Source organism: Marmota marmota, unplaced genomic scaffold, assembly GCF_001458135.2.
Source record: "Marmota marmota marmota unplaced genomic scaffold, marMar, whole genome shotgun sequence".
In the NCBI taxonomy this organism is placed as follows: domain Eukaryota; kingdom Metazoa; phylum Chordata; class Mammalia; order Rodentia; family Sciuridae; genus Marmota; species Marmota marmota.
The window spans coordinates 1,756,007-1,781,036 of record NW_025999853.1 but is presented as its reverse complement, the minus strand read 5'-3'; the positions used below and the strand labels follow the sequence as shown (position 1 = coordinate 1,781,036).

At 54.5% G+C, this 25,030-nt stretch overlaps 1 protein-coding gene across 1 annotated transcript in view; it reads right to left on the bottom strand.

The window, feature by feature from the left end:
* Nucleotides 1-3,096: 3,096 nt before the first annotated feature.
* Cacng2 (calcium voltage-gated channel auxiliary subunit gamma 2) overlaps nucleotides 3,097-25,030 on the bottom strand; it is a 108,759-nt gene continuing 86,825 nt past the window's right edge. Inside the window, exons 2-4 of the mRNA XM_015482644.2 lie at nucleotides 21,799-21,882; nucleotides 6,961-7,101; nucleotides 3,097-5,924 (exon numbers count right to left, since the gene is read on the bottom strand). Of these exons, the coding sequence (XP_015338130.1) occupies nucleotides 5,389-5,924; nucleotides 6,961-7,101; nucleotides 21,799-21,882 (761 nt within the window). The 3' untranslated portion in view covers nucleotides 3,097-5,388. The remainder of the gene's footprint in view (nucleotides 5,925-6,960; nucleotides 7,102-21,798; nucleotides 21,883-25,030) is intronic.

The following is a 25,030-nucleotide window of genomic DNA, read 5'->3' as shown; positions in this document are numbered from 1 at the left end:
GTGCTGTGCTGTCAGTCTCAGGGCAGAATTCAGAGGAGGCTGAGAACTCGAAATCCAAAACTAGCATCTGAGGTTGTCACAAAGAAACAGTGTCAGGACAGAGGATAGAACATACTGCTAATTTGATTCATTGCTGTTAGTGTTTAGACTCGGGATCTTTGAGCTTCCACTGGCCTCTTGTTCTGGGCCTTGCAATTGTTTCTGGTGAGCCCAAAAAAGAGGTGATTGGGATTTGGGGAGGGAGGGCTTGGCACTGTGACCCCCCAGAGACTGGGTCTGAATTGAGCAGAGAGATTTGAACATTGGTCAGTTCTAGGGTACACTGTTTCAGGGCTTTGTGGTTTGAGCTTCCTCTCTCAGGTCTCACCCAAGGCCATCTCCTTCCTCTTCAGCCCCAGGACAGCTGAATGGTGGCCGAGCTTCCTTCCCTAACCTCAGACAACCTCTCCCCTCCCCAAGACCCCTACTCCCTCAGGCTTCTGATGCAGCCCTGGCGTCAGGGTTGGGACTGTAGCGTGTGGTACTCCCCAGGCCCTGCTACTAGGCAGTTGACCCTGGCTATTTCTAAGGTGACTTGGTGCCCTCCATTGGTCACTTTTCTGGACCTCCAAATGACAATATTAAAATAACCAGGTCAGTGAGTCCCAATCATCCTAACTAACGAGACCTCAGAGCCTTTTTGGTGTGTGCCAATTGATGTCTGCTGGGCGGGAGGCAACCTGTTCCTCTGACCTGAGCACTGTGCCCTGACAGTGCCGCTGGGCTGCTCTCTTCCCTGTGGTTCACCATGGCATCTGTGGTGAGCTCCTACCTGACCTTCAAGACCCAGGATGATAAATTCAGTAAGGAAATGGGGAGGTGGGTGAAGAAAGCACTGGAAGGAGGGCAGGTGGGTGTTTTAAGATTTGCCAACAGGCCGAGCATGGTGATGTTTGCCTGTAATCCCAGCAGCTGGGGAGGCTGAGACAAGAGGATCTGAGTTCAAAGCCAGCCTCTGCAACTGTGAGGTACTAAGCAACTCAGTGAGAGCCTGTCTCTAAATAAAATACAAAATAGGCCTGGGGATGTGACTCAGTGGTTGAGGGCCCCTGAGTTCAATCCCTGATACCAAGAAAAAAAATTTTTTGCCAACAGATGCATCAAGTTTTTGTTTGCTTACGTGTTGATTTGATTTTGAAACACTGGCTTTCCACCCCCATCCTCTTCAGCATGACAGCTTTTTAAGGATCAAATGAATTAATGAAATGTATTCAGAGCATTTTCAGAGGTGCTAAGCCCTCCTTCAAATCACTGGCCCTGGCAGTCTGCTGGTCCAGCTGGGTGGTGGTGGCCTAGTTCTTTAACTGCTCTCAAATAGGGCCTTTTTCCAATGTCAAGGGTCAGATTCTCTCGTTGGTGTCCCCCTTCAAGTTGAGAGAGCTCCAGATGGTCCCACAAGACCCTCTCCACTCTCTGCCACCTCGTGGTCCCCTTGAGCAATCTCTCTCTTTAGGCAGGATGCAGAATAAGTTGGCAAGGTCAAGGTCATGTCCACTCCGGGGTGCAGCTCTCCAAGGGAAAACAGAAACCCAAGGCCATGCCTGGGATGTTGAGTGGGGCTCCTTTATTCTGAAAGAGGAAGCTGAAGGATGTCATGGGCCCACCTGGGCTGCCATGCTGAAACTGGGGAGGTTTGCTCGAGTTGTTGGAGTGTGAGGGAAGATATGGATTGGCCTTGACCTTGGCCATGCAGAGGAGGCTGCTGCTGGGTGCTGCCCAGCATTGGCTGGTGCTGCCTTTGGGGGAGGTGAGCCCCTTGTCCCTGGAGGCATGCAGATTCAGTAAGGGATATTTCAGAGAGGGCTCATGATGATGGCATCTAAGCCTCCCATCCCCCAGCTCTGAGAATCCGTGGCCTTGGATTGCTGCAAATGGAATGCCAAGAACTGGGAAACCAATGAAAGAAATCCACTGAAGTGAGGACCAAGCTATAAAAAAAAAATCTTTATTTCATGTACCAGGATTTTTTGTTTTTGTTTTTGTTTTTTTTTTTTTTTTTTTAGTTTTCTGATTTTTAAAATTTTTTTCTGTTAACAGTCTGAAAAAAAAAAAAAGGACCCACCAAGAAAATAAAATGGAGGTTGATTTCTTGGACTGGTTGGAGCTGGACACGAGCAGTCATCCACCCTGGGAAGCAGTGCCCCGGCAGTCCGAGTCCCAGCTCCTTCCCTCCTGGCCCCCTAGCCCTTTCTTGGCCACTCTGGTGTCTCCCACGCCCCCACCCCCATGGCCTTCTCCAAGCAGCCTCAGGCCCCAGGCCTTGCCGCCTGGCCAGGAGAGAAGTGTGATCGCCAGCCCCAGTCCTCCACAGAACTCTGAGAACCGGGGCCAGTTCGCCTCTCTGGCTGGACTGTGCCCACTGGTTGGCCGTGCGCCCTGGGCCCCTCCTTCTCTCCAGGCCTTGATCCGTACTGCTTTGGAATCTGGTGGGGTGGTTGCAAGTGGGGTGGGGAAGGGATAGACTGCCATTCCTGCCCACTCTGAGAGATACTCTGTTGTCATCACAAACTAAGTGGCCCCCACTGCGGGGCCTGGGGCCCATGCCTGCCCCCTGCACTCTGGGCTAAGCTGGCAGATGGTCTGCCTTGTGCTGGGGCTGGGTTGTAAGCTCCAGCTACTGAGCTGGGGCAAGAACCTTCTCTTACAGACAAAAGGCAGGAAGGGCAGCTAGGAGTGTGAAGCTCAAGGACCCGTCCAGTCTCCCCTCCTGCTCCTCAGAGATCCACCTGGGAGACCTCGGGGCAGCCAGTGGGGAACGTGCAGACAGAGGTGGCTGCTGCAGGCGGCAGGGGCCACAGTCTGTGGACTGGCTCACAGGCTGGTTGGAAGTAAGTTTCTAGCATGGAAAAGCTATTGGATTCTGCTCAGTCTGAACTGGCCCTTGTTGCTTTGGGCAAGAAAAGGGAGAAATCTGGGTGTCCCCCCGCTGTAGTGGGTAGTGAAGTTTAAGCTTGGTCTGGGGCTCTCCCGGGGACAGGGATGGCACTCTGTTGAAACTGTCTCCATAGAGGGAGATTCTTGTCCCCTCCTGGCAAACCTCAGAGATCCTCTTTTTTACTGACTCCCAAAGACACTGGAGGACTCTGGTGGCTGACTTCTTCCCTCAAGGGAGTCTCTTCACTCTCTACAAAGGGGCTATGGCATTAAAGAAAAGGGACACAAGATGAAGAGTGGCTTTGGGGACCTCTTTGTCTTTTCTCTCATTGAATGGCAGGATACATTGGCTCTCGTGTATATATTTTTGCTTTGACATTGGATGTGGGATAGGGGGCTGGGGAGCACAGTGAGGAGGCATATGGTGTGTGTGTGTGTGCAGGGGATGGGAGAGAGAGAGAGAGAGAGACTGACTGACAATTTGGGAATGTTCTCAATGTCACTGGAACACAGTGGTAGCTGTTTTATCATCCCTGGCGTGTTCCTCTGGAACGATCTTAAAAGTCAGATACATGGGACAAGAACGGGTCTTTGGAGCTCATTGGTCAGTGTACATGCTTACTCAGGGGAAGTGAAGGCCCAGAGAGGCCACAGAACAAGGAAGTCCAGAATCCAGTCCTGGGTTCCAGACCAGTGCCCTTTCCATGCATGTGAGCGTGTGTGTGTGTGTGTGTGTGTGTATGTGGTGTGTGCAGTGGGTGGGCATGCAGAAGCACAGAGGCCAGCGTGGGGTTCTGGTGTCATTGTCCATGGCTCTGTGTGTGAGGGGGCTGGTTTTCTCCCTGGCTGTGTGCAGATTGGGAGGGTGTGGTCTGAGTGTGTGTCCCTGTGCACAGGGGCTGTGCCAGGCTTAGCCAACTGGACTGGATGGGTGTGTGAGGAGGTGTGGGGTGGGGCCTCATTCTCTCCCACATTAGCAGCACTTCCTGGTGGAAGGAAGAGATCTTTCCAGCAAACTCCCTGACGCTCACTGGGGCCTTTCTCCTCCTCCCGTGGCTTTAAGCCCAGCTTACATCTCACACAACAGTTTTGTATTTTTAATGGATTTGTATATTTGTTTTCTGTTTTGTCTTTACAAGTTCCCTGCTAAATTTTAAGTCCCCCACCCACCCCATTTTTGTTTTCACAGTTTAAAGCTGGAAAAGAATTAAAAGAAAAATACTATCTGATTTTCTTGCAAGTAAATCCACTTATTATATATTTACATTTATTTATAGTTTGTGGTTTTTTTATTAAAAAAAATCACCACTTGTTTTTCCTTTTTCTTTTGTAAAAAGAAACCTTTTTGCAGTGTCACTGTTGGACCCGCTGGGCCCCAAGGGGGCGCCAGTGAGTCTAAGGACCCCCAAGGGTCAAAGAGCCCCTTTCCCAGGGGTCTGGAGGCCTATGAGTTGGGGGTTCACTATCGCCCCAGGGTCACAGGGTGGCCCTGAGGGGAGGGGCGAGGAGGGAGAGCTGCTTTATATCCCCCGGGGGGTGGGTGTCTCCTGACCCCAATGACAGGAGCTTGGGGGTGGTGACCCCAAAAGGCTCACCCTGAGGGTTCCGGGGTTTCGGTGTCTCGGTAGGAGGCAGCCGTCCCTTCTCTTTCCCTTTCCTCGAGGCTAGAAGTCATCACAGTGGGTTAAGGACCATTAAGGACTGGGAACCTGGGGCTGGGCGAGCCCCTAGCGCACCCCCTCCAGGCACCTAACGGACAGGAGGGACCAAGGGCTCTGGTCACCTGGAGGCCTACAATTGCCCCATCAGTGCTGGGCGGAGCCGGCTCTTGAGCCACTGAGCATTCCCAGCGTCCCCAGGGCACACTCCCAGGGGCTCCAGGGACCTGGCAGTGACCACAGGCTCCCCTGGCCCCTGGGGGCCCCTGAGTCTCCACCCCGCACTCTCCTAGGGAGGCAGGGCCCGCTGGGGTTAAAGGGAACTGAATACTTTTGATTTTTTAAATTCTCCCGCAGTTAAAAAGAAAAAGAAGAAGGTAACAAAAACCCCTAATAAATACAAAGGGCATTCCTTTTCCTTCCGCTCCTCTCTCTCTGTCTGTCTCTCTCTTTGCTTTAATGTTATCTTGGTTCCCTTTTATTTTTTCATTTAAATTGGTTTTTATTAAATGTTAAAATAATGGTACATGGGAAATCATGCATTTTCTTTTAGATTTATTTCTAGTTTTAATTGTTTATCCCTCACGCTTTAGGTTAGAGTCTGTCTTTCCTCGTTTATCTTTTTCCCGCATTGCCTGTTTTGCTTCTTTGTTCCTCTTGTATTTTGTTCTTTTTTTTTTTTTTAATTTACTTGCTCTTTTTTCTCTTTTTTTGTTTTGTTTTGTTTGTTTGTGTTTTTTGCCGAGGTCTCCCGGGGCCCTTCCCACCCGCGGCCCCTCCGCCCGCCCGGCTGCCCGCCCGCCCGCCGCCTGGCCCTTCACACGGGCGTGGTCCGGCGGTTGGCTGTGTTGGAGTGGAGCGAGTCCTTGTTCTCCTTCTGGATACAGTTGTGGACCTGGAGGAAGCTGTTGTCCCTGTCCGAGTTGTAGGTGGCGGTGGGCGTGGTGGCGGCCTTCAGGGGGTCGCGGCTGAGGGTGTACATGGAGATCTCCGTGGACGGCAGGGTGTTGAAGCCCTTGACGCCCACGGGCGAGGCGTCCCTGGAGTGCGAGGGCTCGGTGGAGCGCGAGCTGGAGCGGCTGCGGCGCTGGTAGCGGTAGCGGTAGCTGGGGATGCGGGTGATGGCCGAGGCCTGGAGGTAGTCCGTGGCGCGGGCCGTGGCCCGCAGCTGTTTGTGGCGGTCGATGAACATGTGCACCGCCAGCACCCCGACCATCTCGGCGATGATAAAGGACAGGGCCCCGAAGTAGAAGGACCAGCCGTAGGAGTAACTATTCTTTTTGGAGTCGCTCTTGGAGGGGTCCCCGGCATTGGCAGATATGTACACTATGATGCCGATGATGTTACTAAGACCTGCGGGCACCAGGGGTGGGCGGGGGACCAGAGAGGATGGGTTAGTTCCGGAGGATGTGGGCCACCAGGCAGGATCACAAGGCAGGGACAGCTGGGTAGCCTTCCCTTTCAGTGATGCACAGGTGGATGGGTAGAGAGGGACACTGGCGGACTTCACTTTAATACTGTACCATCTAGAGGGGAAGGACGGACAGACAGACACGTGGAAAGAGTGGAGAGGAGAGAGGTGCTGGTCATCGGATCGGGAATAACAATAGATGCTGTTTATTGAGCAGCCTTCTCTGCTTAGTGCTTCGTGAACAGTTTACAGATGAGGAGTCAGAGAGGTTAAGCCACTTGCTCAAGGCAGCACAGGGATTTGAAGCTGGTATAACAGGAGGTTGACTGGCTCTGGGAACCATTGCTTGCGTTCAAAGCCTTTGGCAAGTGAAGCTTTGTCTCAGTTTCCCCCTCTGTAAACTGGGGGTGATAGCAGACCTGACCCCTGAGGGGCCGTGGGGAGGGTTACATAAAGGAACACTCGAGGATGCTCTTGGCTCCTGGGACATGGTAAATGCTCCTCAGATGTTAGTCAGTTCTACTAAGTGGCTCATGACATGCTCCTTTTCTGGCCTCTGAGGCGAGTGTGACTGGTTAGAAGTCGGATTTGGGGACCTGCCTGCTACCACCTGGCTGGGACCGTGAGGGCCGGTCCTCCTTTCACTTCTAGGCTGGAGCTGGGCATCACGTGGATGGCCTTTTCAGTTTGCTGGTACTGGAGGGCAGAGGACAGGTGGGGACAGGCCCAGTATTTGAGAGGGCCCAGGATTTGAGTTGGAAAATGGTGGGAGGACGATGGCCTCTGGGCCAAGGGAGGGGGTGTTCCTGTGGGACTCCGAGGGGCTGGAGGTGGTGCCCAGCCGGGCCTTCCCCTGAGCGAGGCCTCGAGGTGCCCTGCCCTCTCAGTACCTCTGCCAGGTCCTCCCATCCCGGGCTGGGGGGTCCTCTCCCCTCCATTGGGCCCAGACTCCCGCCTGCCTGGCTCGGTGGCCATTACCTGCAGACACGAAGAAGATGCCGGCGCTGAGGATGATGTTGTGCCGGGTCTTGTAGAACTCGCTGGCTGCGATGCAGAGGCCACCCATGAAGAGCAGGATCACGCTCAGGATTGGGAAGATGCTCGAGGCCCTCACAGCCCCTGCGGAACAGGAGGGTCATGGGGGGAGATAGGCCAGGCTGTGAGTCTGGGGACCGTGGGGAGCCGTGGGAGGGCGGCCACACCAGGGAGTGGGAAGGAGAGTGAGTGCTGGCCAGTCCCCAGGGGCTCCTCGCTGCCTCCAGGACCAGACTCTAGCACTTCCAGACACAGGCCCTGTGTGAGGTGGCCGCCGCCTGCCCCCGGCTGCATGCTCCAGGTCCCCATGGCGTCACGTGCTGCCGACTTCTCACAGGCCAAGCTTTCTTACTGGAACGTCTCTCCTGGTCTTTATTTTGTGAACTTCTATTCATCCATCAAAACCCAGCTCCAAGTCCCTCCTCCATGAAGCCTTCCCTGACTTCCTTAGGCCAAGTCATTAGTCTTTTCCTCTGTGCTCTGGGGCACGTGGGCACACTGAGGGGCAATGAGGTAGGGTTAGGTGACCACGTGGCTGGGTCTGGAATCTGGCTGAGGCACTTGCTAGCCTTGTGTAAGTGAGGGAGCTGGCCTCTTGTGCCTCAGTTTTCTTGTCTGTAAAACAGTGATGGTAAGAGCACTGGCCTCCTGAGGTGGTTGTGAAGATTAAATGAGCTGATTCGGGTAATTCATTTATGAGAGAAAGTCCCTGGGAAAACAGTGACAGTTGTGACCATAACCACTGACGCCCTGCCCTCAGCCACAGGCCTCACAAAGCGACTACCCTGGCTTGTTTTCCCAGTACTTTTCTGTCCACCCAAGGGCAAAGCAGGCTCTCAGAAAAAGCTGGTCAAGTGAATAAAGGTGGGATGGTCCAGAAAGAGGAGGAAACAGACACATTTCAAGAAAAGAGGAGTAACACCCAAAATGCAAATCCTTGGGGATAAGGTAAGAAGGAAGGGCTGGTAGACAGGATGGGGAAGAAAAGGATATTTAGTTCTGTGTTTATTTTGAGGCGCTGGGGTTGAGCCAGGGGCTTTCTCAGGCTCAGCAGGCCCTCCACCACTGAGCTGCACCCCAGCCCCCAAAGAATATTTCAATAAAAAGGGAGAAACGACAGAGGGCAAAGGCCACAGCTCCTGTGGGAAGAGGATGCCGATGCTGAGGTGGAGGGGACAGTGGCTGGTGGCCAGGTTGGGGTGCCCTGGCAGGACCAGTGTCTGACTGAGGGCCGGAGTGTGGGGACCTCCACAAAGTGTCTCTGCAAAATCAACTATATATATTATCCAAATTCAAATAGGCAGTGAGGGACCACAGGATGGTGGCTGACTCCCTGTCCCGGGGCTGTGGCCTGGCAGGGCAGAGCCGATCCCAGCCCACCTGAGGCTATGGTGTGGGGAAGGATCTGCTTCAGATGCCTCTGTGGCTTCCATGGCTTCTGGGGACACTGAGTCATGTTAGGCATAGGGCTCTTGGCCAAGCCCAGGCCACAGTGACAAGAACTCCCCCCATCCCCTCTGTGGGTGGCAAAATGATCAAGAGGGATCCGTGAAAGACCACATCTATCTAGACTGACTGATGGACGGACTTCCTTCCTCCCTCCCTCCCTCCATCCTGAAATTGAACCAAGAGGCGCTCTACCACTGAGCTGCATCCCCAGCCCTTTTTATTTTTAATTTTGAGCTAGGGTCTTGCTCAGTTGCTGAGGCTGGCCTCAAACTTGCCATCCTCCTGCCTTAGCCTCCTGAGGAGCTGGGATGACAGGCATGTGCCACCACGCCCAGCCTATCCAGACTTTTCAAAGATGGCTTTAGGTAGTTTTATGTGACACGTGCTGTGAAGACCCTCCATCCCCTCCCTTCTGTCTACAGTGAAGTCTACGCTGCTCACTACTGCTATTGGTGAGAGAGAGAGAGAGAATGTGTGTGTGTGTGTGTGTGTGTGTGTTTGTGTGACTGTTTGTTGAGGGGGGAGACTTGAAGGAGGGTGGAGCTCTGCACTCAGATCTGCAAAGGGCAGAACCCAGCAGCACCTGTGGAAGCTAGTGTGAGGCCAGGTGTGTGGGCAGCTGGCCTGTGGAGCAGTCTTGGTGCCTGCAGGGCCGTGGCTGCTTGCACCCCAGGTCCTAGTGGGATGGTCTGTCCTGCAGGTCATTTCTAAGACAGTGTGCTCTGCCCCCAGCCTGATCCCCAGCACAAGCACCCCCGCACCCCACACAGGCAGAGACGCGCTCACCTTTACGAGCATGTGGCGATGGCAGGAGAAGAGGTGGAATATTTGTTAAGCACCCGTTCTATGTGGGGTCTTGAGCAGTCATCAAACACATATTCTGTATTTTCATCTTATAACAACCCTCAGAATGTGTTTTTTGTCCCAACGTGAGATGACAAAACTGAGGTTCAGAGAGGTGAAGTAACTTGTCCGAGACTGCCCAGCCAGTGAGACTGGATTCCAATCTAGATGACCTCTGGGCTCTCCCTATATGACTTCTAAGGAACATGGAAAAGGTGCCGAAGGGTCTGGAGAGCCATGTTTTGATTTTAGTTGTGCTGCTCACTTGCTGTGTGGCTAAGGCAGGTACCTCACCCTCTCTGTTTTTCTCATATGTGAGATGTGGTGTGAATGATTAGGTGATTTCCAATGGTTCTTCTCTCTGCATGTAGATATGACTTCTGGCTGGGGAGAAGAAAGAGGAGGACAAAGAGGAGGACATGGCATGACTTCTGAGGGGCAGCAATGCCTGCTCAGATGAGCAGGGCAGAGGGAGGCCAGAGCCCTGCAGGAAAGCAGGCTCTTCCTGCCCGTGGTGGGCCTGTGTCTGGCAGGCTGGACGGCACTGGGAGTGCAGAGGACCTCGCAGCAGCCCAGGCCGACCTTTCCAGCTCAGCTGCTTCTGCTGTGGGATCCAGAGGTCCCAATTGGGCCCTCCTGCCAGCAGAGGAGGGAGCCGGGGTGCTGCCTGTGTGTATGCATGGGTGTGTGCGTGTGTGTGCGTGTGTGCACGTGTGCAGTGAGGGCACAGATGTGTGGGTAAAGATGGAGGGAGGCAGAGGTAGAAGTTTGTGTTGCAGCCAGCAGAGGACAATGTAGAGGACATGGACCTGCTTTGGGAGGCAGGAAGCTAGCTCTAAATAGTGGCGGCCAGCAGGGAACACGGAAGATCCAGCCAGGCCAGCCTCTCTCAGAGAGGCCTCTTCACCAGGAAAGAGGAGGCCGGAGCAGCCAGTAAACAGCACTGTGCCCAGGGCTCAGACCCAGGCTGGGCAGGGGCTGGAGCTAGTGCCTGGGGACCTCTGTGTGGAGGAGCCTCTCGAGCCAGGTCTTTCTGCTTGGGGAGTGTCACACCTGAATTTAAACCCTGGCTTTTCACTCACTGGGTGACCCTCGGACAAGGGTCTTTACCTGTCTGAGCCTCAGTTTCCCATCCTGTAAAATGGCAATAGTGGGAATAATAGTATCCAGCTCCCGGGAGCGCTGGAGAGCTGTGCCCCGCAAGCGCAGGCTGTGGACCAGCAGCATCTGCGTCCCTGTGGGGCTGGGGAAATGCAGATCCCAGGTCTGGTGGGTATCAGGGACTGAACCCAGAGGTATATAACCACGGAGCTGCACCCCAGCCATTAAATTTTTTTTTTTTTTTAATTTACGGTCTGCTAAGTTGCTCAGAACCTTGCTAAGTTGCTGAGGCAGGCTTTGAACTCGCAATCCTCCTGCCTCAGCCTCCCGAGCTGCTGGTATTTCAGGCATGTGCCACCATGCCCCACAGAATCTGTTTTCAGGATATGCTCATGACAAGGTTTGTACATGCATAAAAGTGCGAGAGATGCCTTTATAAGGATCAAACCGGGAAATACTGGGACCATGAACAACGCTGGAGGTGGACAGTGACAGGCAACAATTTTGATTATTTCTCAGGCTCCTCCAAATATCACTCCCCCACAAATTCCCAAGGAGCTCCGTGTGACACTCCCCTGTGTATTTGGTACAGAGAATTAGTATTCCAGGGACTTTTAAGCACTGTACGTACATCAATTCGCTCGTTCTCGTTACAGCCCTGTGAAATAAGTCCTTCAATCGCATCCATTATACAGAGATTAAAACTGAGGCACAGAGAGCCTTTTATCCAGGGTTTGTGAACTCAGGTCCGTGTCTGATCACAGTGCTCTGCTGTCTTTAGCAATCCTCTGAGCTCCTGTGGGATCAGGGAGGGCTTCCCCGAGGCAGAGATGTTGGAGCTGAGAGATGACCGTGCTGGGTCCAGGGGGCGCAAGGCTATGGGCAGAGCCGGGCGGGTCTGGGAGGTGTTAGGAGGTGGCTTAAGGTCTGTGGATGGAGAATGGAGAGAGAAGAGGTCGCCGCAGGGATGACTTCTAGATCTTGGACTTGAAAGCTGGAGGATAAAGCAGTTTTTGAGACTAGAAGAGCTTCAGGCCAGGAGTGGGGGGAGGTGGGGGGCAGCTTGGCACATGGGAGTTGGAGATGCTCACGGAGTGTGGAGAGGCACTGAGTGTCGGGGGTGGGCACAGAGCTGTGGTCTGGGCTGAGGCTGGACATTGGGACTCAGGGGCACACAGTGAGCCCTGAAGGCTTGCCCAGGGAGGAGCAGGTTAGGCCTGAGGCTTAGGAAGCCCCCATATTTGGTGACTGGCTCAGGAAGACTGTGGACAAGTCATGTAGTGTCCCTTGGCCTCCTCTTCCTTTTCTGCAAAATGGGGGTGAAAATCTTAACCCGGGTTTTCCTTATGGGGTTGTAGTATTTAAATAAGAACGAGGAAGTTTTGAGAGTGTAGAATGTTGGTAAACTGGGATTTATGATTCTCTCTGTTGGGGACCAAAATGAGGAGTAGGCAGAGTGCCCAGGAAGGAAGGAAGTGACCTCTTGCCCTTTGAAAGGGGTGGCCAGGGCCACACATTCCTTGCTGATCCTGTTCTTGTCCAGTTCCATTGGCAAATCATGGGATCTGTGTCCCAGGAGGTCCAGCCCCTGTGGCCACCAGGCTGTGACACTGCTCTTCAGGGTGGGCACAGTTGGTAGACGGCTACACCACAGGGACGAGGCCACCCTGTTCTTGCTCTCTGTCTGGCAGAGGAGGTGGGTGTGGCCAGTGGGGTGGGCATGGGGAGGTCAGCAGACCTGGGTTGGGATGGCTCTCCGTGCGACAGGAGTTGTGCTCCCCCCTCTCTGGCCTCCGGTCTTCACTCCAGGGGAGCTGGCCGAGGGGATTTCTAGGGCCCTGTTCATTGGGTGGTCCTGTGTCCTCAGACTAGTGCTCCAGAACGACCTGTGTCTCACCCCACCCTGAGCTCCGCGGCCTCAACAGCACGGGAGGGAGGTCCTGAGTCCTGGGCACCGTGTTCTGCTCTTTATGTCTGTTGTCCCATTTGGGATTTGATCCATTCCAATGGGACAGAATCGCAGATGGGCTGGGCGGGAGGAGCTTTCTAGACTGTTGGGCTTCGCACCCTCCCTTCAGTCCTGCTCTGCTGGATGGTGTAGCCACACTGTGTGTGTGTGTGTGTGTGTGTGAGAGAGAGAGAGAGAGAGAGAGAGAGAGAGAGAGAGAGGGAGGGAGAGGGAAGGAAAAGAAAGGAGAGGAGAGGGAGGGAGAGAGAGGGAGGCGGTCCTCAGGGACGCGACAGGGCTCCTGGGAGAGGGCTGACTTCGTGTGCGCGAGGCCCTGGGTTCCATCCCCAGCACCACAAAAACCAAAAGGAAGACAGAGGTGATTGCCAGGATCCTGGGCTCGGAGATGGACTGCTGGGGTGGGGTCCTGGTCCCCCACTGACTGCGTGGCCTCTGTGCCTCACCTTTCCCATCTGCATAAGGGGGACACAGGCCATCTGAACCTCAGAGGGCAGTGGTGAGGGTGAAGTCAGATGGTGTCTCAGGCATGGGGCTGGGCGCAGGTCAAGGGCCCGCCAGCCTTTGTGGCTCTGCTGTTGCATATGGAAAGTGCCTGGCTTTGGGAGCCCCAGCTGTGCAGGGTGCCCAATGCTCGCCGTTCCCTGCTGTCTGCGGTGACAGGCTCAGGAGGGAGCCACCTGAGCGCCCTTCCCAGTCGCTGCCTAGTCCCTGTGCCTCAGTTTCCCCTCTGCTGTTTGGAAGTCATGAGCGCGGCCAGCTCCCGGCCTCCTGTGGGGAGGGACAGTTAACTGCTGAGCCGCTAGGACGGGCCTGGCCCCTGAGGAGCCCAGGAGGTGTCCCTTATCAGGACAGCAGAGCTTGGTGTCGCTGCTTCCGCTGGCTTTGGGCCGAGGTTGGTGTGTCTTCAAGGACACGTTTCCACTCATCCCTGAACCCAGCGGAGTGGCAGCGACCAGCCAGCAATAAACAGACAGGCAGGGCCAGCACCTGAGGCCGGGAGGGCAGGAAGCAGCGCCTTCTGGGGAATGTTCTGCTTTGTTCTGTGGCTGCACCAGCGCAGAGGATGCCTCCTCACTGGGACGTGGTATTCGCTGCTGCCCTCGTTCTGAGAGGGAGGAGAACCCTCTGGGTGGCCCAGGGAGGGCAGCACCTAATGTGTTCTCCCAGCCAACTCCCTGGCCTGAGCTGGGGACGGCTCTGCCCTGGATGGGGTTGGGGGAGGACACTCTATTTGTAGACTGTCCTCGAGCTGTTCACGGTCCAGTGGGGAGAAGAATCCATAACAGAAACCAAGATAAAACAGGGCTACAGAGCGGTCACCTGCCCGCCTATCCAGCCTTGCCCTACATTCGTGGACTCAGAGAGGGTCAGCACGGTCCTCCATCCTCCCAGCTAACTTCCGGACACCCCAGGGTTCTCTTTCTCTTGCACCCCTCTAGGCTGTGAGTGAATCCTGCTGCTGCACCGTCAGAGCATCCCAAATCTGGCCCCTTCTCAAATCAGTCTCTGGACTGGTCTCCCTGCTGCCCAGGCCCTGTGGTCAGGTCTCCAGCAGACGCCAGAGTGACACTGCTAGCCTGGATGTAAGACCCCATCTGTCCTCTGCTCATAACCCTGTGGGGACTTCCTACCTCAGGGAGACCAGGCCCCTGGCTATCCCCAGCCTGCCACACCTCACACTACTGTCCCCCACCTGCAATGCCCTGCCCTCTGCCCCTCGCCCTGTCGGGTCTCTGCCACTTTTGCCGGGAGGACCTGGCTGCCCCCATCCTGGTGCCCCTGTCCTTTCCCGCCTGCTCCTCGCCCCGCTGGCTCCTTGCCGTTACACACGCAGCACCAGGTGAGGACAATGGTGACGCCTGCTGACAGCTGGTTCCCTCTACCTGTGACCTGGGAGGGTAACCTGATGGCTGCCTCCCTGGGAGCACACGGAGGCCAGGGGCCTTAACTAGGAGGTGGCGGGGCTGGATCCGAGTCCCTGCAGGGGTGCCAAGCCCCACATCATGTCCTCCAGTCTCTGATGGGTGGCTAGGTTCTGTGGGTTCACCCCAGGAGCCCCCAGACAGGTGGCAGCCGGCCACGACCTCTCTCCCTCACAGGTGTCTCTGTGGCTTCCCCAGGGAACACGTGTTGCGTTGGTCGCCTGTCCTTGTTACCAGTTGGTCTGTGAGTCCCTGAGAAGGGGCGGCTCCAGGGTAATCAGGGTCTCCCTCCTGGGGGCCTGGGGTGGGCTGGGGGATAGGCTGTGTCCTCCCTCCCTCCCGCCATCTGCTCACTTCTTTTTCTGGAGAAAATGTGACCCAAGTGTGTGACCTGCAGAGCAGGCCTGTGTGGTGGCTCTGTGTGAGGTCCCTTGGGAGGGAGTACGGCCCCTACCAACCCTCTAGCTCCAGGCTCTGAAGGCGGTGGGGTGGAGGCCAAGCCCACCCTGCCCTCTGCACTGCGCATGGTTTGGACCTGGAGTGTCCCCAGGCCTCATGTGCTGAAGTCTGGTCTCTAGTTGGTAGCGGCATTGGGAGGGGGAGCCTGTAGGGAAGAGGCAGTCACTGGGCCTGTGCTTGGAGGGGTGTATTTATCCCCACTCTCCCTGGCTGCCCAGCCGCCCTGAGGTGAGAGTTTTACTCTCCCACATGGTCCCTGCCACGATGCCCTGCCCCACCCCGAGCCCACAGTGATGGGGCCAGCGACCATGGCCTGAAGCTTTTACATCATGAGCCAAAATACATCTTTCCTCCTTTGAGGTGATTTTCTCAGGCACTTTGTCACAGAGATGGAAAGTTGATCAACACAAATGGCCACAAGGCAGTGGATTTGGGGGTCTAGCATACAGCAGATGCTTAATATATGGCTGTGGAAAGGAACGGAATTCCTCTGAACCTTCCCCCCTGACTCCAAATCACATTAGGACAGTTAAGAAATACCAACTCCCATCTCCTGGGCAAAAACCACACTCGACATACGGCAACCTACGTACACACGCGCAGACACGTGAAAACACACCTGGGGCGGACAGACACATGGACAGGCAGGGACAGAAAGCAGAGCAGCACAGACTCCTCAGAGACACGCATGCTGGCGTGAAGGCGCTCCTGGTCCCCACTGTCTCTGCTCCTTAAGCCTTGGTGAATGAGGGAAGGGCCGTGACAGGCACAGCCCTGGGAGGGGACAAGGTGTGGTCACCGTCCCTTTCTAGGTGGGCAGCAGTAGATGGAGACCCCACCAGCCACACCTTTGTTGGGCTCCAGTCTCGGGGCCTCAGGGTGGTGACCAGGGGATGCTGTGGCTGTCCTCCCTGCCCTAGGACCCTACGTGGGACTCCTGCATTGGGGGACGCGGAGGGGAGCTCACTCCTTCCCTCGTCCATGGGATACAAGCTGGGGACCTTCCTTCCAGGTCCTCCAGGATGCACCGTGTAGTGCCTGAGGCTCGAGAGCAAGTGAGCCCCCCTTTCTTTGCCACCCTGGGTGCCCGCCTGGTTCTCTTTCCTGCCATCTGCCCCACCTCCCCAGTCCCACTGGGGAAACAAGGAGGGCAAGGTCATCAGGACACCGCACGCATGGGTATGCCTGCTTGGCCTCCTCCTCTTCCTGGCCTCTAAGTCTTGGCATCCTGGGGCTCAGTGTGTGGCCTCCTCTGTTCTCGTGGTGACACTCCCTTGGTGGGTCTGTGGCATCTCTGGCTTTAAATGGCACCTGTGTGTGCTGACAACTTGTAAGTCCAGATCTCTGGCTGGGACCTCCCCTGTGAGTCCCAGATGCAGCCTGCCCTGAGGGCCTGACACCTCCCTGGACCGTCTCCACGCCCCTCTCCCTTGAGGTGGCCAGAACATAGCTCCAGTCTCCACCTGAGGCACCCAAGGGCACTTCCTGGGAGTCATCCTTGACTCTGCCCTTGCCCTTGGCCCACACACCAGGCTTCTGGAAGTCCTGATCACAGGCCCCCCACGGGCTTCCAGCATCTGTCCCCTGCCATCCGTCACTGCTGCCACCTGGGTCCACCCTTTCAGGGTCTCGTCTGGGTTATGGCCACAGCAGGCTCCTGTCTGCTTCTACCTTCATCCTATTGCGGTCTCTTCTGAATGCAGCAACCAGCGCCCTGCTCAAGTGAGATGGGTCCCTCCTCGGAGGAACCTCTACTTCTTTGTTACAGCACTTGCTCTTCTTCCTGCTAACACTTGGGAAAGGCTCGCTCACTTCACTCTTGTCTTAGGACCTCCCTTGGTCCTGTCCCTCAAGCATTTCAGGCCCGCATCTGCACCCTCGTTCCTTCTGCCTGGAACATTCCGCCCCCCTCATCTACCTGGCTAACTCCTCTACCTCCTTCAGATCTTTGCTCAAACCTTCTCGACCCCACTTCCACGCAGAATTCTGCACACCTCTCCTGCCTGATTCTCGACGATCACTCCTCACGGTCTAGCATACTATATGATGAACTTGGTCATTTCATTCGTTGTAGACTGACATGTCTGGAGGACAGGCTTTGTTATTGTCCTCAGCCAGAAGAGGGCCTGACATGCAGGAGGCCACTCCATGAGGAAAGTGCTAGGGCAGGAAGAGGTTGTGCCCTTCACAGACGCCAGACTTCATCAGAAGTTGAAGGGCCCTGGGTCTGCACTCCTGGCCTGACTTGGCCTGGTCCATTTGTTTTGTCCATTTTTTTTTCTTTTAACAGAGCTTGGGACCACCCCAGAGGCCAGCAATGGGGGCCACAGGCATGTCACACCTCCGCTTCTCTGGGAGGAGAAGCTCCGGAGACATTGGGGAACATGGGAAATGGGCCCAACTCCCCTCGGAAGCTGTGCACGGACTGAGCCCGGCTCTTTGGGGAGACAGAAGGTGGCCTGATGGCTCCTCCCTATCCTGAAACCCACACCTTTGTGCACAGCCACAGAATTCAACATCTTGGGGGGAATGAATGTCATGTCTTTCGAGATTTCTCTCTGGCTGTCCTACGTACAAACGTCAGCATCCACCGGCCCTCTCTGCCCCTGCTCCATCTCACCAGAGCATTTAGCACCACCTGAGAGGTTTTATGTTTGCTGATTTATTTATTTTCTGTCTCCTTGCATTTGAGTGTGTACTTGATCTACTTTGTGGCTCCTCAATCCTGGGCATCTAGAACAGCGCCTGATGCATGGTGCGGACTCAGTGAGCATGTGGCGGGTGAATGAAAGAACACAGGCCTGGGAATTCCTGGGAAAATCACAATTTTGTTTTTAAAACTACATATATTCTGCTTCTAGTGGACTTTCAAACTTGAGGTCAGACACAGTGGGCAGGGGCGGGAGGAGCGGGTATGCAGATCCTGTGCCAGGCCCTTGACCTTCTTTCTCATGATGATGCTATTTGGTGGGTGATGTCCCACTTTTTCCAGTCAGGGAGACTAGGTTCAGAGAGGGGCAGGGGCAGCAGCTCAGGGCTGGGCTCACTCTACTTAGACTTCCCTCTCCCTCTCCAGCACCAGGACGCTGGGCCCCAAGGAGCCAAGGGGTCCCAGGATCCACAGAACATTTGGCAAGGCCTAATGTCCCATGCCTGCACACCTCAGGCCTTGGGCCATTTCAGAGGGTGATAGCCCCCAGGGCACAGGGGTTGGAATTTTCGCAGGTCACACTGAAGGTCATCCCTGACCTTGGTAGCAGCAGGAGCTCTAGCGGCCTTTCTGAGCCCACCCGCCAGCCTGCAGCCCCTCTGAGTCAGAGGCAGGCTACTCACGGAAGGTCAAAGGTGGAGCTGTGGGCAGACAGGGTCTCTCGGTTGAAATCCTTTCCACTGTACTGGGTCCCTGCCTTCCTGGCCCCTGTCCTCCTCCCAGTCCTCTACTGTTCTCTGGAACCCAATGCACTGCCCTCTGCCAGCAGTTCCTTGCCTACCACCTACCCTGACTGGTGGCCATCCCCGCTCCCGCCAGGTTTGCCTGGGCTCACCATTGCCATGGCCAGCGTCTGGTCCACGCCACCTTTGCCTCTTGCTCGGACCACTGAACAGCACTCCAGCCTCCCTGAGGGTTCAGTTGCTCTTATCACCCCCTCCTCCAGGGCGGCCAGGCTGCGCTTGCTACATCCATCCCCATCAACACCTAGAAGGGGGTCTGATTTTGTCCCCAGGCCCTCGAGTGCCTGGGCTGTGCTCCGATCAGCCTGGCTCCTCTCTGGCCGCAGATGGGGTGCATGGCTCCTCTCTAAGGCCTCTGCCCCTGCCTTCCTCCAGCACTCCTTCCCCAAAGTCCTTTTACCTTGCCCTCTTTCTTTATTCAGGGAAGCAGTCTTGGCCGCCTTGTCTAGGTGAGCCACCTCGGGGAAGCTGTGCCTGCACTTCGCCTACTGTGTCTCTGCCTTGGGACTGCAACATTCCGGGAGGCACCAGCTTGCTTTTTTGGCTTACCCTGGGATCCCCAGTACTGACAATGGTGTCAGCACATAGTAACTGCTTGCTGAATACCTTGTGAGTGGGTGAATAAATGAGTGAATCTTTTGGGGTCTAACTCTCAGCTCTGGTGACATCTTCTTAGAGAGCCCTTTTAGAAAGACCTCTTCCGAGAGAGTTGGGGGGCAGGCTCCCTCTAATTCCTGTGTGAAACATGATTAGATCCAAGGATCTGTTTCCAGAAGGTTATGGCTCAGGGGCAGTGGCTGCTTCTGTCCCTTTCGCGGCCTCAGGCAGGGCAGGTGTACTGTGCCCCTGGGTTTGACACACCTGAACACAGGGCTGACTCAGGCTCCGCCCACCTCTAGGAGCAGCCCCACCCACCTCCTTGTGCCAAACCCCACCCACCTCGGGAGAAACCCCGCCTACCTCTGGGCCATCTGCTTCTTCCTCTGGAAGCCCCTGTTACCTGCATTGTACGCATGGCATTTGACCTAGACTTACTTATTCACTCAAACATTTACTTCCTTGCTCAGCAACAAAGTGCTTTATTGGGCCCCAGTTCCTTGCTGGGCTCTGTGCTCAGAGTCTTAGGGGGTGATGAACTGGAGCCAGCAATACTGCAGCCAAATGTGGAATGGAGTCATGTGCAGAGGAAGCCCACAGACGGGCTTCCAAATCAAAGTGGTGGGTCGGATAGGGTCTGCATAAACAGCGGGATCAGGGTTCTCCTGGAAAAATGATGCCATTCTTCCCTCTTCTCTTGCCAATCAGGTTAGAGTTTTGGAGAATGATAGGCACTTTCGGCTTTAAAAATTATTGTTGCCGGGCGCGGTGGTGCATGCCTGTAATCCCAGAGACTTGGGAGGCTGAGGCAGGAGGATCAGGAGGATCGAAAGTTCAAAGTCAGCCTCAGCAACTTAGCGAGACCCTAAGCAACTTGGCAAGATCCTGTCTCAGAATAAAAATTAAAAAGGGCTGGGGATGCAGCTCAGTGGTTAAGCGCCCCTGGGTTCAATCTCTGGTACCCGCCCCCCCCCCAAAAAAATCATTTTTGTCATCTAGTCCAACACCAGCATATTATAGATCAGGTGTCAGCAAACTGTCAAACACAGGCTGCTGCCCATCGTTGTAAATAAAGTTCAGCTGGAACACGCCATGCTCATTTGCTTCTGTGTTGCCTATGGCTGCTTTTGCCAGAGCTGAGTGATTGAGTGATGGGGAGGTGACTGTGTGACTTGGAAAGTCAGACATGTTTGCTGTGTGGTCCTTTACAGAAAAAGTACGCTGACCCCTGTTATAAATGCTCAAGAAGTATTGTTGAGCTAAGTCCAATGGGACCTTGGGGATCCCACATGGCTAATGAGAGTGCAGTCTATATACCCAGATAAACCAAACTCGAAGCTCTTCTCTCTTTAAGGAAACTGAGGCATAGAGCTGGCCAGAATTGCTATGGAAGACTCCTGAATCTTTATTTTTCTTTTAATAAAAAGCATTTATTGAGCACCTACTAGATTCCAGGGTTGGTTCTAGGTGCTGTAATGAATGAGACAAATTTCCTACCTCAAGGTACTTCCTGGTGAATAGAGTGTCACAGGGTACTGTGCTCCACCAGGTGAGGCTGGGTCCAGCACTGTGGCTCGGGCCCTGGGTCACCTCTACATCTTTGCCAGGCTGTGTCTCCTAGTTGAGCTGTTTCTGAGGATCCTCCCTGTTGGTTCTGCTCTTCCTGGGCCAGGGACTGTCTTTTTTTGTCCATCTCCGTCTCCTCATTACTGAGCACTGGGTCTGGCATACAGCAGGTGCTCAATCCACATTTACTACACCCCCTGGGCTCCTCTGCTAAGATCAGGCTTGGCAAGAGCTCCAGAGGTATAACAGGTAACAATGACCAAGTGGCCCTTTTGGGACTTCCATTTAAGAATACTGTCTTGAGGGAATTCAGAAAAGGAAGTGGCGAGTGTAGTATGAGGTTTTCTTTTTCCCCTTTAAAAAAATAAAATCCATAAATCTCCGGGTGTTCCCTTCCTCCCTGTCCCCAGCTTCCTGGCTGACAGTGTTCCAATGAAACCCGATTCCAGGCTCACCTGTGAGCTGGGCTTGATGCAAGGAGTCATTATTGAAAGAGACAGGGCCGATCACATTATCAAATGTTTCCTGCATTTTTCATAAAAGGGATCCGAGGGGGAAGGTCACCACTCTGCTGTGGGGGAGGGGAGGAGGCCAGGCCTGGGAGGCAGAGGCAGGTCACTCCCGGGGAGGACACCAAACCTCAGAGCTGGTGTGAGAACCTCTGGCTCTGCCGTCCCAGGTCTCAAGGACCCTCAGCTCCTCTCCGGGAAATCCCTTTCTCGGGAAGTTGACAGCCTTGTTAGTTTTAGCTGATGCTTGAAGCTTTGGAGGCCCCTTGGGGCCTCAAAATGCTTTCTCTTGATAATATGTCTCAGGTGGATTTAAGATCACAGCTGTTGCATCAGGATTTAACTTTGATTTGACTTGCGGGGGAAGAAAAAAAATGTCTCTCTTTTGCTTTTTTTTTCTTTTTGTAGAAGTTCCAATCTGGCACGGTCTGATTTCCGCATTCAATTATGCAAGAAATATTTACTGAATTCTTAATGTGCGCATTGCACTGGGTTGAGACTATAAAGGTGGACAAGAAGGGAGGGTCCCTCCTCCTGGGGACCTGGGGGATTGTTACTCACATAAAGGAACCTACAGCTTGATAAAGTGCTTGCTCTGGGAACCCCTGGGGAGAGGCCCAGGGGAACTTCCTAGTGAAGGTGGTGTTTCCCTTGAGACCTGGAGATTATTGAGTAGGAGTTTGCCAGACAAAGAAGGGGAGGGAAGGGTGTTGTGGGCACAGGGAACAGCATGCACAAAACTTTGCCCTCCTAAAAGCTGGAAAGGAGCCAGGTGCAGATCTTTTTTTTTTTTTTTTTTTTTTTTTTTTTGCTTTCTGCTGTAACCAGGGCCTCTAGATAGACCTTTGGCTCTCTGACGGCTCAAAGCACAGGACCACCACCTGGAGGGAGATTGAAAAATTGTGTGACTCACGGAGGAAATATTCTGCTGTGTCAGCTTCGTAATCTGCATCCTCTGGGAAGTGATCGATCTGCTTGCACAGGCCTTTGAAGTTCCCTGCAAAGCAAGGGGAAGGAGCGCATGAGAACAGAGTGTGCGGGCTCAGCCCCTGCCCCTTCCGACTTCTTGCTCTTCTGAAGCTCACCCAAGCCTCCCCCTCCTTCCAAGGAAGGAAGCTGCTTTGTCGTTTTGGACATTGGCCTGGTGGATCAAAACACACCCACCCGTAGCTCTGCGGAGAGGATCTAAAGCTAAACTTCAAAACCCTGCCTTCCATCCCTGGTCCCTGCGATGCAGCTTCTGAGGATTAGCTGGAGCTTGGCAGTGGCGGGGGGCTTGATTCTGGGCTGGGGACTGTGCTGGGGATGCTGCTGGTTGCTTAGTGGCCTGACTTGATGTCCCGGCTCGGCGGGGAGTCAGCCTGCATTTTGTATGTGAGAAGGCCGCACGTAGACAGCTCTCCAAAGAAGGCAGAGCCCAGAGTGATGTGGAGACGTTCCCTTGGCCCTTCCCCGGAGCTTCGAGCACATTCCCATCTGTAATTATGTGAAATTCACCCTGGGCCCCAGCAGCTCTGAGGCATCCAGGGGTTGAGGCCCCGCTGGGGGCTGGGCTCCCCTCACCTTCTTAAACTATAGCTCATTTGGCTCATTCTAAAGAGGAATGTTGCCACTCCATTTTCCAGATGTAAAGGTTGAGGCTCAGGGACGCTCCCTGATCTGAATAAGTACTTGTGTCCAGAAGAAGCTGCAATCAGGGTCCAAACAAAGGTCTTTTGACTCTAAATATTTCCACGGTGATTGCTGAGCAGTTGAGAACCTGCCCAGGGCCAAACTCCAAGGCAAGGCCCCAGTGGGCTCTCATCAGGGTTCACTGAGTGAATCAGCAAACCATTGAAGCAACCCGTCATACGAATCAATGAATAGAATCCAATTTATAATCACCAGAGTGTCAGCTTCCGGACAGCAGGCGCTTTGGTCTGCTGCATGCGTGTGGTCTCTCAGCATCAGCGGGGGCCACTAATGCCTGTTAATGTCCTCTGAATGAGAAAAGAACGGACCCGAGCTGGGGTGGATGGCCAGGGCCAGATGCAGGCTCAGTGGTCCAACTGTCTGGTCAAGCCCAGCTTCCTGGACCTGACTGTTTTCTTGTCTGAAGGTACACACGGGGCTCGGAACCATGCCTGGGGCATTTATCCAGTCCTGGGGACACAGGTGTGAGAGAGCAACAAACTTTAACTGTTCAGCCACTGAGGAGGGTCTCCTATGACAGGAGCCAGTGTTACCTAATGAGAACAGTCCTCAGAAGCCGTCAGTGGTTCACTCTTTTAGATTCCTGAGATTCCACATCTGACTAGGTGGGTGCAGGTTTCATCATGTGCCACGCATCCAAGAATTTTCAGACGGTGGTATCTAGCCCTGTACATCGAATCCATACAGCTTGGACCTTCCTAATCCAAATCCCAAAGACTCCCAAATCCAAAACTTTTGGAGTACCCACATGACACCCTGAGTGGCACTCCACACCTGACCTCCTGTGAGAGGTCAAGGCCAAAGCACTGGCCACAGAAAGCATCTTATGTACACAGTTACCTCTAGGTTACGTGTGCGTGGTGCAGATGACACTCAGAGGGATCTCATTATGTATATGCCAATATCCCCAAATCTGAAGAAGTCTGAAATCCAGAACACCTCAGGGGCTGAGTGTCTTGGGTAGGGGACACTTAGCCTGTACTTTAAAACGCGGTGTTCAGGCGTGTCATGCTTCAGACAGGAAGAGCAGCATTTGAGGTCTTTCTGGTTCTTAGTATGTGCTACCTATTACAGAGAAGACCCCCTGGACCCCATTCACACATGGGCTGTCCCCATACCAAATTCACCTTCTTTTCTGACTTCAAGAAAAACAGTTCCCCAGAGCATGCTGGGACTTCCAGTCACTGTACTGAAGCTTTGTGGGGTCAAAATGGACCCCAGGGGCAGATCTCTTGTGTAAGTATTTGGGGCAGTCCATCCCCTGGCACAACTGCTCACCCCCTGCTGCAGCCCTCTGCCCTTGGCATCTGGGCATGGACAGGAGGCCTGGCCACCCCCAGCACCTATTCCCTCCATGTCCGCATCTGGTCCCCCGCCCCCCAGGAGAAGAGTCCTCCTACCAGCTGTTAAGAAGATAAAAAATTCCCCTGATTGTTGAAATTACAAATCAGTGTAGTTGAAAAGCACTTTGCAAAGCACTTTCATTTTCTTTCAATTCAGTCTGACAAATCTTCCGTCAGCACCAGCTCGGTGCCAGGCGTCTTTATAAGGAATCGGGTGCAGCAGGCGAACAGCGGCACTGATGTGCCCCGAGGCGCCCAGCAAATTGGGGACAGAGCTCTGGAACCGAGGGCTGGAGGGTGGCGCCTCCATCTCTCTCCAGGGCCCCACCTCCATCCTGGTGGGTGGCACCGCCCACACCTGCTCCCCACCCATCCTAGCTGCTCCCGGGACCCAGTGTGCCCTACTCGTGCCTGGGTAGGTGGCTCCTGGCACAGAGGGGCCCAGGAGATGTGCGTGGAGAGGCTGTGGAAGTCATGAGCAGCTCAGGTCTTACCTCAGAGGCCCGTACCTGGGTGGGGGCTGCCATTCTCAGTCTGGTGACTTTCCTGACTTTTCTGAGCCCCAACTCACGGGTCTCCCTGGAGCCTGGTCCTCAGAGGTACCAGTGAGCTCATCACCCCGCCATCTCCCCCAACTGCCGCTCCCATCCATCACCACAGCTTTCCTGTTTTAGGGCCTCAGCATCCCTCGAAGCTGTCCCTGTCTGATCATGCGAGCTCCAGCTTCAAATGCTGCAGCGTCCCAGGTTTTAGGGGAAATCTCAACATCTCTAGCATCTTCAGCCAGCTGCCCTCTCTATCTTTGGCCTCACTTCCCAACCACCTTGTCCCCCTCTTTACATTTCTTCCTTCTCCAGCTATACTCCCTCCTACCACAGGACCTTTGGCGTTCCTTTCTGGGCTGCACCACCTCCTTTGTGGTCTCCCTTTCCTAACCTCCCTCCAGCCTCCTGTACTGTGTTCAGGGGTGTCCATGGCTCGCTGGCTGGTGCTGGCTGCTCTGTGTCAGGGGAAGGCATTGTGACGCTCACGGGGTGGTTCCAGTGGAGAGGGAAGGAGGGATGACCTGCAGAGAGCAAGGGTGGAGGCTGGTGTGGGGAGGGAGGGCGG